We start from the raw sequence: 14,560 nt of genomic DNA, 5'->3' as shown, positions 1-14,560 counted from the left end.
CCTTTCAACCTTTTTCAAATGCTCAAATTTAATCAAGTTTCCAGCCCATTATTGTTTTAAATTAAAAGTCACAATCATAAAAACACAATTCTGGATGGAGAGAAAATAAACAGACACTATATCCAGAGTTCCTCTTTGTTTATGTTCTACATATGTGGCTCATTTATTTTTCCTAAACAAATATATTCACATTTTTGATTGGAGAGTTAGATATTTCAGTTCTACCATTCCCTAAACTAGATGTAAATTAACTTGAAGGGAACATGATGGCAATGTAACTATCTCCTTCTTTGAAAACAAATGCATCATCTCTGTCCTGGTGTTTATGTTCTGTGAAATCCCTCAGCTGAGTTGGAAATTTATAATTCAGTGGGGGACCATTGTGTTTTGCAGTGCTATATCACAATCGCATCCTATCCACACTTTAAGAAGAAATCTGGGAAAACGTTTTTATGGTCCATTTTTCAAATGTACTTTTTATTCCATTTTAAATGTATGTTTATTGAGACCTATTTTTCCAGTACAAAATGAAATATGCATTTTAAACATGTTTGTTATGCCCAATAGTCATCAGACATTATTCAATAATACATTACTATAATCACTAAAACCAGAAATCAGTATTCTGACAGCCAACAAAAACAAGGAATAGAGAAGTTCTATGTACACTTAGGATCTAATGAACATACAAAAAGGATAAATAGACTATAACATAACATTTTATGGATCATTATTATGATAGCATCTATGCTTAAACATGGGTCATCTGCACTGTGCTAAAATAAAAGATATTCAAAGAAAAAGTACTAGACTTTACATGTTATAAAAGTGCTAAAAAGTTACTATGAATAGCCACTTTCAAACTCGCCTTGACACTTGAAATTGAAATATATATGGTTTATAAAGTATTGAATGTATCACAGAAGGCAGGGCCCAAGCCCTGATTTTATCATTTACTGCTCAATTGCCTTGGGTAAGATAAAGTGTTTTTTATCAATGAAAATAAAGTGTTTCTTATCAACAAAATAAGTAAAACAATGCTTCTCCTATGTCATAGTAGTATTGGAAAAGCTGGTGAGGAAAAAATAATTCATGTCGACTAACCTGAGCAGGGTGGTTTCCTCATGAGCCCTTTTTAAAAAATTCTATGCAACAAATACTTTTACTCCAGTTTTATAGATGAAGATTCTAAGTTAACAGATTATATTTTGCCCAGGGTTAGAAAAAAATTAAGGTGGAGTTTGAGTCCAGATCTCTGTGTTTCTGTGACAATGATGGTGACCAACCATTTTGGTTTGTCAGGTTAATGAATGTTATCCCTGTCTTACACAGCAAATCTGCAGTCCCAGGAAACTCCTCAGTGTCGCACACAGGGACAGCAGATGCCCTTGTTTGGCAAACACCACATCAAATGAGTACAGTTAGAGGAAATGAGAAGCCAGGTGACGTATAAAGTATGCCCCAAAATGCAAGTTATTAAACAGCATGTTTGCTTTCTTTTTTCCTTTAATTACTATCTAACCTGGTATATAAAACTAGTTTGTTTTGCTGTTTTGGAAACCACTATCCTAATACACAAGAATCTGTGAGGCAATAAATTCAGAAACTTATTCTCACATTGCCATATTAAAGGCTGTAAGAAATCCTGTAGTGACAATTCCAGTTTAGCTTTGTCTGAAGAACATCCATTGTCCAAACAAATTACCATTTTAAAAATTTCCTTAATACCAATTACTTTTAATAAAAATAATGCTCTGTGTAACAACCTTGGTCTGTTAAAGGCCTTATGGCCTGATAAATGGTATATACTCATTTTTTAAAATATATCACTTGGGGCGCCTGAGTGGCTCAGTCAGTTAAGCAACTGCCTTTGGCTCAGGTCATGATTCCAGAGTCCCAGGAACGAGTCCTGCATCAGGCTCCCAACTCCATCAGTGTCTGCTACTCCCCTGACCTTCTCCCCTCTCATGCTCTCTCTTGCTGTCTCTCTCTCTCCCTCTCAAGTAAATAAATAAAATCTTTTAAAAAATAAAAAAATAAAATTTTATCACTTATTTAAAATTCTTTTTTTAAAGATTTTACTTTTTTGTTTGACAGAGAGATCACAGGTAGGCAGAGGCAGGCAGAGAGAGAGGGGAAGCAGGCTCCCCACTGAGCAGAGAGCCTGATGCGGGACTCTATCCCAGGACCCTGAAATCATGACGTGAGCCGAAGGCAGAGGCCTAACCCACTGAGCCATCCAGGTGCCCCTGATTAAAGTTCTTATATGCTGAATGATATGTTCCTTAAGAATCTCACAATATAATTCTCAATTTCTTCATTTTATCAAGATATCAAAATGGTCAAAAATGATGAGTTCTAGGAAAAATGAGTAAACCTATAAGAAAAGCTTTAGAAAGTCTCCCTTTATTTTTCTTTCTTGATCCTGAGCAATGATTAAGATCAACTAGAGCCATTAAAAACAAAAAGAAAACAGTATTGGTAAACACATTATACATTTAAGTTCATTCGCTTGTCTTAATTTTAAATTTAATTGGAGTCCACCCTCTGGAAAAGAAGTATCTGTGATAAGGCTGTTTAGGGCTCATTGAATGTGTGCCCTTCGAAACTTCACCACACAAAGTCACAGGATTTTTTTTTTTTTTTCCAGAGAGAGAGAGAGAGAGAGCACAGGCAGGCAGGAAGAGCGGCAGCAGAGGCAGAGGGAGAAGCAGGCTCCCCGCCAAGCAAGGAGCCCAATGTGGAACACCGCCCAACCAACTGAGCCACCCAGGCGTCCCAAAGTCACAGGATCTTCACAGAAACTCAACATCGATGGAGCAACAGAAACTCTCATTCATTGCTAATGACAATGCAAAATGGTACAGCCACTTTGGGAGACAATTTGGCAGTTTCTTGAAAACTAAACATACTCTCACCATATGATCCAACAATTGTACTACTTGGTATTTATCCAAAGAAGTTGAAATCATACATCCACTCAAAAACCATTGTGCATATATTTGAGGTAACTTTATTCATAGTGCTGAAACTTGGAAGCAACAAAGATGTGCTTCCTTTAGTAAGTGAACAATACATCCAGGTAATGGAATATGATGGGATATTATCAGGGCTTAAAAAGAGTAAGCTACCAAGCCATGAAAAGACATGAAGGAACCTTGTATGTATATTACTAAGTGAAAAAAAGCAAATCTAAAAAGACTACATACTGATGATTCTAACTATATGCATTCTGGAAAAGGCAAAACTATAGAGACAGTAAAGAAGATTCCGTGTTTGCTATGAGCAAGAGGAGAGATGAATAAGCAGAACAGAGATTTTTACAGTAGTGAAAATATTCACTACGAGACTGTAATGATGGGTGAATGTTATTGTACATTTGTCCCAAACTATAGGATGTACACTAAGAGTGAACCATATTGTAAAATATGGACTTTGGGTAATCATGATGTCAATGAAGATTCATCAGTTCTAACAAATGAATCACTCTGGTGAGTGAAGCAGATATTGGAGGAAGTTGTGCTTGGGGTGAGGGGCAGAGATATACAGAAACTCTTTTTTTGCTCAGTGTTGTGGTGAACCTTAAACTGCTCTAATAAACTTTAAATTGTAACTACAAAGTAAAAAAAAAAAAAAATCAACATCTAGTAAGCACAGAGCTTCAAGGGTGAAAAAACCAGGTCTGTTGGAAAGAAATTAAATTTAACATTTTTATTATTCTTTTTGAGTAGTAAAAATAATTTTTAAGCCCCTGTGAAGAAATATTCTTCATGTAAAAGGAGTACATTAAAACAACATATTTAACCTGAATTATTCAGATGGGCTACTGACCCTGACTGAGTTTTGCTTAAGGACAAAGACTTTTACATTCTGAAACTTTGGGTTCATGTAAGCACTCAAAAGTTTCAGATAAAACTAATTAGATTCATCACGATGGAGAAAAGATACTCAAATCAAAACATTAACTGGTTTGATTCACCCGTCATTGCCAGGGAGAGACTTTCTTAGAGACAGATCTTTTATTTTGTTGGTTGCATAAATTTCTCCCAGACTTTCTCCACTTACTAAGAATCTTCTAACAAAGTGAAAGTTCCTCATCTTTTTTAATCCAGGGAAAATAAACAAATATGTTACAAGATATTTTAGGGTTTGATTTTGATATTTGGAGTTGAGACATGACTGCCTGCAAGTCATAATTTTTGAGAGACAGAAGAACCATGTGAGAAATCATAGATTCAGTAAAAATTAAAATTATTAGTGTATGTTTTATTAAGTGTCAAATTAGCACTTTACATAATCATGGCATTAGATGTTTGAGATAAATCTTATAAATTGCCTAACTTATTCCCTCTACAGATGAAGAAATGTGGAAACGGAATGAATCAGATATCCTGCAGTAGTATTACAGATAGTAGTATGCCTTTTTACTCTTAATGCTCTAACATACATTTAAATAGTACAATATATTTTTTCAATTATTTTTAACAAAAATTTTACCAATATCATAATTTTACTTCATTTTTAAAATAATTTCTTTTATTTTTTTTAATATTTTACTTACTTATCTGAGAGAAAGAGAGAGTGCATGCTCAAGAGAGAGCACAAACAGTGGGAGAGGGGAGCAGCAGAGGGAGAGGGAGAAGCAGGCTTCCTGCTGAGCAGGGAGACCAACATGGGACTGGATCTCAGGATCCTGGGATCACGACCTGAGACCAAGGCAGACACTTAATCGACTGAGCTACCCAGGTGCCCCCAGTATCAAAATTTTAATTTACGGGCTTATTTCAACCATTTACATACTTTTCAAGCCATGTAATATAAGAAACAAAACACATCAAGCCTCTAGGCTATTGTGTGGCAAAATACTTTAATATTAGGAATAGGGAATGCCAATGTGTCAGCAGTGGTTTTGGTCAGTTAAAATGTTCAAGAAGCAGAATTAATTCTATTAAGCCACTAGGGTACTATATAATGCATGGCACTAATTACTGAACTGAAAAAGATTATGCTATTTTCAGACAGGCCTAATAACTCTCTTAGGGCAGCAATTAAGAAAGTTTGAGTCTGTGCTTTAAGTCCTTTCCTGACTGAAATGAGATTCTGGTGGGAAAACCATTATTTAAAGGGCCACGAAAAGGTCAGTCATGGTCACGTATTATTGTTGAATGCCTTAACATCAGCAGAATACCACAGATGCAGAAGTTGAACCAAGGTTCAGATTGCTGATGTTACCAGGCTGAATGGATAGCTATCATCTTACAAGTTGTTGAAGACACGGAAACACTGAAAATCTATCTAAAAATAGAAATATTTGTAAATTATTTTTGAGAGAGTGCCAAATCATCTTTATTAACTGCCTCTTTCAAAACTTTTTTTCTTTTTTTTAAGGAAAGTAAAATGGTCACTTTTTTTTTTTTAAGATTTTATTTGTTTATTTGACGGACAGAGATCACAAATAGAGAGGCAGGCAGAGAGAGAGGGGGAAGCAGGCTCCCCGCTGAGCAGAGAGCCCGATGCGGGACCTGATCCCAGGACCCTGGGATCACGACCTGAGCCGAAGGCAGCGGCTTAACCCACTGAGCCACCCAGGCGCCCCAAAATGGTCACTTTAATTGTCTATTTAAATCTAGGTGCCGTAATGGTTCTGGTCTGATGATGGTTAAGTAAAGTACCACTACTGTTATGCCAGGGCTGAAAAAAGGCAAAACAAATATTAGTGCAGAAATTTTAGCCAAAGTTCACAGAAATGATAATTACTTTTTTCTTTCTCAGTGATTTATTTTCAAAGGGTTTCTTTATATTTTTCATTTCAACAAATACCTACTATGTGTCTACTGTGTTTAAAGCACTGTAGGACACTGGGGTCAGGAAGACACAAATGATGCAGACTGCCTTTCAGAGTCTTGTTTTTAACCCACAAATATCTTTCAACTGAATTTATATCACTATATAATAAATGAATGGTTATGATTGCTGCAATAGTTTTTTCATTTACAAATAAAGAAATCTGAAAGACTCAGCAATTGTAACAAACCCATTCATTTCCCTCCTTCCTGGTGCCACCACCGCAGTTAAGACAACCAGTTACATTGGCTGCCTGGATTGTTCATGATATCATCCTAAAAGCTCACCTGCCATCAGGGGCAAACCCTACAATCTATTGTCAGCAGACAGCGTTGCAGAAGAGGGTAACCAGTAATCTTCCTATATCAAAACTCTCCTCTGGTGGTTCCTTAATGCTCTCAGACTGGAACTTTGTCATTTCTCTGACACTTAGAACAGTGCCAGCTTGCAGAGTAAAAACTCAATAGATAGGCATTGAATGGATAAATGCATTGATAAATGAATAAATGAATGAACGTTGCCTGAAATTAGCAAGTTGGTGAACCAGATGTAAAATCTCTGTACCATGACTTTAGTGTAATTTTTTGTACAGAGTATAAGAATGAAGAAATTTAACATTATTAACATATTTCTTGGTTATTAAAATATGCAAAATATTGAAATGTTTATATTTTACTTGTATTTATTGAATAAGGATGATTTTAACTAAGAAACTATCAAAGATTTGTTAAATTCTGGAGAAGACTAAAAGTTTAAAACAATCATTTATTTAATATTCCCACAACTTGAAATAGTTTATATTATCTCCCAAGCCTAACCACAGGGAAAATTTCATGTATTGAATTGCATTTTTGCAGGGTTTTATGCTTATAAACTAAGTTTTTATTTTGGTGACAATAAAACATGACTTAAATTATAAGGCTATGTACCTGGTACAGTCAATGACCCAAAAGACAATATATAAAGAAATAATTTCATTAGGAAATATTCTTATTTTCCTTCCTTAAACAGATCATATATTGAAGATAATGCTATTTTTTTTTATTAGAAAATACTGTATCATTCCCCCAAGTAGTTTTTCTTCTTTTTTTCTACCCATGGAGCAGAAAAAATCATGAAAGCCCTGTCCAGTGATTCCTATCTTTTACATCTGCTGACATTAGAAGAGACTTATCTCTTGGTAACTCCCACAAAATGTCCATCTCTCCCCAATCCATGTATTTTGAATTTTTACGGCAGAAAACAAAACAAAACAGAGAAACAAAACAAACAAACAAACAAAAAAAAAATCAGAAGAAAAAGTACAGTTTCCTGACACTGTCATGCCCTTGTATCACTTTGAATCTGTGTACATTCTCTTTCTCCAACACCCACCTATAGTTTTTCTCCTGCTCAACCACGTGAAAAGCCCTGCTGAGACACCCACCCCTGGAGAGCCCTCCTTAACATCCTTTCCCCCATACTGTCCTAATCATATGTGGAGAGCTGGCATATTTTACATGCATCATTGTCTGTTTTGCTTATTTGCTTACTGACATGTTAATCTCCATTAGACTGGGGATTTTCAAAGATAAGAGTCTTTTTTGTTTTTTGGGGGGGGTCTTGTTTTTGTTTTTACTTTTGTTTTTGTTTTTGTTTTTAAGTGCTACAGCGGGAAGGGAGTAAGCTCCCAGCAGAGTGAAATCTGGAGCTAGGTTTTGGTGGAATTGTTAACAGAATGCATTGCTAAAAATCTCTCAGGCCCCAAATTTGCCCTGCATTTTGATACATGACCCATGCACTTCAATAATGATATGACTTCCATGAGAAAATAGTCATCTCATTTTGCTCTCATCCTTCTCACAGTAGACAGCAGTGGTAGGAACACGGTGACTAATCGAGTATTCAAAAGGAGCACTTTAGTTCTATTTGGGGATGAATGCCACATGCAATCTTCATCAGAGAGCTTTAAAGGCACTATCTTGGAATGGATGGAAGCCTGCAATTCCACAGAATGAGAGCAGCAGGTGGAGACACCCTGAGCACAGGTGGAGACATGCCCTGACATCAATGAAAAGACTAGATGTCCGTTTGTCTTATCAGCTTTGCTACCTGAAGGTACCCCCACAAACCCACAGTACTCTTATAAACAGTGTACATGGGAATATCAGTGAATGTCACCAAACAAAGTAACCTAGTTTTGAGAAAAAAACAAACAAACAAACAACTCTGGGTTATTCTTTAACATTCTACGAGATGGTTTCTTGAATTTAACTTAAAATTAACAGGATCTATTCACATATCCGAAAATAGAGAATTCAATGCTTTCAATCCTTACCTAGGACCAGTCTCAGAGCCAGACACAAATTTAAAGCCAAAAATCCACATCTGTTTTTTCTTTTCATTAGGTGCAGAAAACAACCACAAAACCTCTGTCTGAAGTATAAACTGGGAGAGCAACTAAAATAACACTGTCCTGGCTGGTTCATACACATCTGCTTAATAATACACAAATAAACAAACGAAATCACTATGTATCTGAAATGCTTTGCAACTTTTGCTCTTATTTTTCATAAGTCTAGTTTCATAAAGAATGTGATCATCTCATTTCACAGACGCTATGATCCTCTCTTATCTCCGCTGTCAATAAGGCGATGAACAGAAGGAAGAAAACCTTCCTATCAACAGCAGAAGCATTTAATATTTAGTGGTACATATATGTAGGTAGGTGTACACATAATAAAATATGTTGAATAAACAAGTGAAGTCCAGACCCATTGAGAATAAAAGATGAGTGTGGTCATGTTCATATCAGAAGAGTGCACTACATTTAGAATTCAAAGATTCCTCATTTGATTTCACAAAGCACTTATTGCTTTTTGTCCCTAAAACAAATAAAGATTTTCATCTTCTTCCTAGAGTGTCCCAGAGAACACACTACTTGCCAGCAGTTAGACACAGATAAAGATACAGATATATAGATCCAGATGTAGATGGACTTATTAGTAGAAAGAGAGATACCTTAATTGTAGTCGTGTGTGCTCCAGGGTATTCTTTTTCTTCCAGTGTTGACCATCTTTCTATAAATTTGGATACCAGGGAATCATCATAGTCCACTATCTGAAATCCAGAGACGTTTGCACCTCCAAACTGAATTTTTAATAGGTCTCCATCAGTAAATCCCTAGACATAGAGCACATATGTCAGGCTCTCCATTAAGACTCAAAGAGAACTTAACATTTACCCAATAACTCCATACATTGTGGTTTTACAAATGTCAAAGAACACATGAGATATAAAAAAGCCTGGAGGAAATGTTTCGTGTATTTATCAACCAATATTCTGCACTAGTACCTACTGTCATCTTGGCATCACAGCGGATCCTTAATCAATGATTGTTTATTGGTTGTACTCACATAAAAGCTCTCCATTTTACTGAGAAATCTTCCGTGGATAAGTACGGGTTTTATTTATTCAATCTACAACAGAGCACTACCACATAGTTATAAATACTCAAGAACATAAAGCTAGTTCCCCAAGAGATATAACATAGTAAGCAAGTTATTCCTATTTTAATTGTTCATTCTCATAGGTGATAAAACATCTTTAAAATGAGAACGGAAGGTACTAAATGCCTAATCATCATTTGCAAACACTCAAACAATATCATATTAAGTACGAAGCTTAACTTTTTATAAAATACGTGAAAGTTTAAAAATCAATCACTTGTTATTATAATGAATTCAGTCATTAGTAAAACGTTCATGTGGTGCTGCCATTAATTTCAAATATTGCACTGTCATAAATTCTATCTTAATTTGAGAGGACATTATCTCAAGGACGAAGTCATGATTTTAATAAACCACAATTATAAGTATTTTTTACCTCATACATTTACTTCTCATTATTCTGCATAAGGATTGAAAATATCCCCGAATCTCAAATATGGGAGAATCTTTTCTTTGTTATTGATTTTAAAAACCTATTTTAGTACTATTTGTGTAAAGAAGCATAATTACTTCATTACTGGGTCAAATTTTTTTTTATTGAAATAATGCAAATAGTGCAAGAATATATATAACAAAAGTCACAGATTTTCTTCTCTGCCCCGTCCATGCTCCAGTTAAGCTGCTTCAAAACAAGCAATTTCAGTAATTTTTGTTTTTCATATATTTACCTCCATATTTCTGCACATATTTTCTCTATTTTTTCTTAGTTTATCAATTTTAGATATCTCTATTGAGTTTCTGCTTATGTGTGATGTGTATATAATTCATCCACATTTACCTGCTCACCCAGGTAAATTTTCATGTTCACAGTTATCATATTTATAATTCTGTTATTCAGAGCAGTCAAATAATGTGGTATGACTGTATTTTCCTTTTTTTTTTTTTCTTAAGAGAGAGAGAGCACTAGTCAGAGGGGAAAGGCAGAGAGAGAGAGAGAGAGAATCTTAGGTAGGATCCATGCTCAGCACAGAGATGGGGCTTAGTCTCACAACCCTGAGATCATGACCTGAGTGGACATCAAGAGTTGGGAGCTTAACTAACTGAGCCACCCAGGTGTCCCTGCATTTTCCTTCTTGAGTAGTATCTCACTCTAATGTTAATCATTGCTTCAGTTTTTTCACTACTATAGTTTTCTATGTACCTATTCTTATTTTTCTCTACTTACTCCATGAGAACTTTTCATGTTTATATGAGTAAATCTTTTTTTAAGTAATATCAAAAATATCAAATAATCTATTTCTCTTTTTTCTGAATATTTAATTTATAGGAGACCTGAATGCTGCAATTTGAATTGATGCCTCTCTCCATCTCTTCTGCAACTGTTACTCTGGAGTGTCCTTTCACCATGTTGCTGACTTGTTCTCTCACTTCCTGGATCACTAATCTCTCATGTTTTACTCCCTTCTTCTTCCAGAGTGCTCAATAGTTTCTCAGACACATTGGAGGTAAATCCTTTGAGACACTGAATGTCTCAAGATATCTTCATTTTGCTCTGACACTTGATTACTCTCATAAGAAGACAGTGTTCCACTGACTTTTATTGTTCCTAGTGAAAAATACAATGTCATTATTTCTAATTATTTTTTGTATGTGACCTGCTTCATATTTCTCTCTGCCTTCTCCTCCTACCTGTCCGAAACTTTTAAGATCTTCTATTGATCTCTGAAATTTCATGATGACCTTTTCTTTGAAACATAAAAGAAGTCTCTTTTCTTTCATTGTTTTGTGTAGACAATGGGCATATTTGTGTCATCGAGTCCTGGGAATTTTTCTGAATGTTATTTGATAATTTCTTCCCCCTGCCTTCACTATCTGTCTTTCTAGAATGCTTATTATTATGACATTGTAACTATCTAAGATTGAACATCTAAGTTTTTCGCAGGTTCCCTGTACATACCACCTCATACTGTATACCACCTCATACTGTATTGTCATTTTGTTACATAATCTAGAAGATTTTTCTTAAACTTATCATCAAAGTCATATAATTTTACTTGTAGTAGAAAAAAAGTTAACTTTCCATAATTCATTCTTATTCTCTGAGTTTTTCCTCTTTTTCATAACATACTTTCTCTCTTCTTTATGGATAGTTAATTTTCTCCTATTACTCTGCAGATACTCTTTACAATTTTAAACATTTTTCTTGTGTGTTTTCTGCCTGCCCTGTTTCTGTTTATTCATTCATTTATTTGTTTTGTATTGCATCCTTCATGGCCCAGACTTTTCTCAAATACCTGATTCTCCTTGGCTATTTAACACTCAGACAATAAAAGATTTCTTGGAATTTCCATGTGCTTGGCGGAGGCTACCTGATGAAGTGCTTCACTGTATGGTAGTCAGGTCGGGGTGGATTGCAGTACTTTCTGTCCATATCTAGGTTGAAGAAATGAAAACTGCCTCCCTTTATGACTACTTCTTCATCACTTTATGTACAAATTATCCTTTTAAATGCTGTATCAGGAACTTAATCACAATCTGTGTTTTGGGAGCCTAATCAATCATTACCTGTTCCTGAGGAAATTCATCAATAGCTGTATCTGAGGACTTTTTTTTTTTAATCACCACCTCATTTAACACTCATTAGACCCTAGACAGAGAAAGGGAGATGTCTCCAATCGAGAGTCTGGAAGATGAAAGCTTTTCAACTCTGAATGGCATTCTTCAATTTTAAATGTCAGTGAAAATTTCAAGTGCCCTCTAAATTCTCAGAAATTGCAACACTCCTCAGATACTTTGAACTTACTGACTCAATGAAAGTTCCATACGGTGAAGATGCCAAGTATTCAGGAATGGAAAAGCAGAATTTGAATTCAGATAAAATACAAGCCATGTTCCTCCCTAGAAGATGACAGCAACAGGCACATGTTTTCTATTTTCTATTTTTTTCCCCACTTTGGTCATCTGTACATTTCTTTCCATTTCATAGCATCAGATATCAACTCTCAAATTGATGAGCCACCTTCTGTCATTATTTCTCAATGTTCCAATATAATCTTCTCCATCTGGACATTTTTAAAGATCACGGCTTTCAATGTGGCTCTGTGTTGTTCATCAAATGGCACAATTCACACAGGGGACTGACTGTCCAGGCTGTTCCCTGCACAGAATGTGGTTCTGAAGAGAGTGAATACAGAGCTTCATTTATTTTAACCCCTGCTTCTCTGGTAGGGAGTCATTTAGGATCTGCAATATCATATCAATAGATAAATTCTAATGAGTTTTATAATAGCCATTTCACTGGCAAACATGGTTTTGGGATGGAAGTCTGCATACACAAATTATCTGAACAACCAACTTCTACTAATAACATGCAGATTTGAGATTTAATATTCTAAATCACTGGTGCCACCTTCTAGTGAAAACAGCATTTATTAGTTATAAAGTTTTTTCGCCCATCATTACTAGAAATAATGTCTTCTGATAGAACAATAAAATATTCCAGAAACTACCTACAGAAACAAATCTACAGGGGTGCTCAGTGGGTTGAGCGGCCAACTCTTGGTTCGGCTCAGGTCACGAACTCAGGGTCATGACATAAAGCCCCAAGTAAGGCTCCATGCTGCTGAGTGAGCATAGAGCCAGCTTGGGATTCTCTCTCTCCCTCTCTCTCTGCCCTTACCCTCCATCCCTCTTTCTAAGAAAGAAAGAAAGAAAGAAAGAAAGAAAGAAAGACAGACAGAAAGAAAGAAAGAAAAGAAAGAAAGAAATTAAGTCTACATTTGAGTAAATATGAGACCTTTCCAAAGTCTTATTATGCTATTTAGAATAAGCTCTCATTTTCTCCCTCTTTTTCTATCTTCTTGAGATTGAGGAGGGCAGTTTTCTCAGTCAAGTAAGATCAGACTTCATCAAAGAACATAAAACTTTGCAACAGTAAAGGCTTAAGGTCATTTTACTACTGATCTGAAAACTATTTTGAAAAAAAATGCCTAACAATAATTCTAACTTGGCTCTGATTATACTTAAGAGAAGGAGATACAATCAAACACTTAGATGTTCAGTGTAATCATAATTTGACAGAAAGCCCAATGAAAAAGTGAACAGCTACAGGGATTTAATGTCATTGTCTTGCTTTCATAGTAAATAGAAAATCAGAAATAAATAAAAATTCTTGACATCTGCAGCTTTAATTTTTCACTAAGATGTATTTTCACAAATGTGTATTTATCTCAAATACTATGTTTACTTTAAAGGAATGCACAAAGGAAAAAATTATGAAACATTGTGATGGTGAGAAACAAGAAGAAATTTGAACAATTGAACTTTAGATATTTTTGAAAACTTTTCCATAATTAAATATGCCTTCTAAAACAATTTATAAAATTTGTCAAATATTTCTTACATCATTTATAATAGGAAATTGATTAGAGTATATAAAGTGGGAAGTCAGTCTAAAACACAAACTGAGAAAAACATTGTTACTTCTAATTGATCAATATAATCAAGATATGTTTTTAAAAGTACCACTGATAAATGCTGGTCATTCAAAACTATTTTCTAAGTATCTCTATTAAAATTAAAAATATCAATTAATTTACCTACCAGATTTGCAATGATATAATGGTAACCTTTAACATGTTTTCCAATGGTAATAACCTAACAAAGGTAAAGAAATAATTATTTAATACATACATATAATAAAATTATAATTATTGATGTTATAACCTAACTGAGGAAAAAAGTGGAATTTTATCTACTATGTTTTCTGATATCTTGTGATGGGTCCTATTTGACAAAATATAATTCTCAAATACAATATATACAAAATATAATTCTCAAATACAATAATACTTCTCTCAGGAAAAAGTAACAATACATTGCAGTGCTTTATAAATGCTATCTTTCAAAAAGTCAATAAGTAAACAAATAATTATTTCAGTTTTGTCTTCGGTGAAAATAAAGTCACAAGATTTTAAGAAATGTAAAATGAAAAGAATATTGAATCCATAAGTCATAATTTTATTTCTGTAAAAGCTATTTTTCTAAAACATTAGACAACTGAAATCAACACCTGAGATTTTTATACTTACACACGGACACTCAAATTTATAGTAGAACATTAATTTAAAAATTACTAATAAGCATATAAAAGAATTCTTAAATGAATTTATAAAATAATATTCTCATATAAAGAGTCTTGAGATGCTTGCAATTTAGCTCAAATAAACATGATTATTTCCAGCTTGAGGCAGCAAAGCATCAGAGAAACTAATCTTTCTCCACAAATC

At 34.5% G+C, this 14,560-nt stretch overlaps 1 protein-coding gene across 5 annotated transcripts in view; it reads right to left on the bottom strand.

Annotated features, from left to right (window-relative positions):
- GRIA2 (glutamate ionotropic receptor AMPA type subunit 2) overlaps nt 1-14,560 on the bottom strand; it is a 158,364-nt gene that overhangs the window by 49,819 nt on the left and 93,985 nt on the right. For all 5 annotated transcript variants that reach the window (XR_006608166.1, XM_004772044.3, XM_004772050.3 and 2 more), the window contains exons 5-6: nt 13,875-13,928; nt 8,845-9,006 (exon numbers count right to left, since the gene is read on the bottom strand). Coding sequence is in view for 4 of the 5 variants with exons in the window: in XM_004772044.3 (XP_004772101.1) it covers nt 8,845-9,006; nt 13,875-13,928 (216 nt within the window). In the remaining variant the exon portion in view is untranslated. The remainder of the gene's footprint in view (nt 1-8,844; nt 9,007-13,874; nt 13,929-14,560) is intronic.

The sequence above is a fragment of the Mustela putorius genome, unplaced genomic scaffold, assembly GCF_011764305.1.
Source record: "Mustela putorius furo isolate JIRA1106 unplaced genomic scaffold, ASM1176430v1.1 tig00000056_pilon_pilon_pilon, whole genome shotgun sequence".
Lineage (NCBI taxonomy): Eukaryota > Metazoa > Chordata > Mammalia > Carnivora > Mustelidae > Mustela > Mustela putorius.
This window is presented reverse-complemented; position numbering and strand designations above follow the sequence as displayed.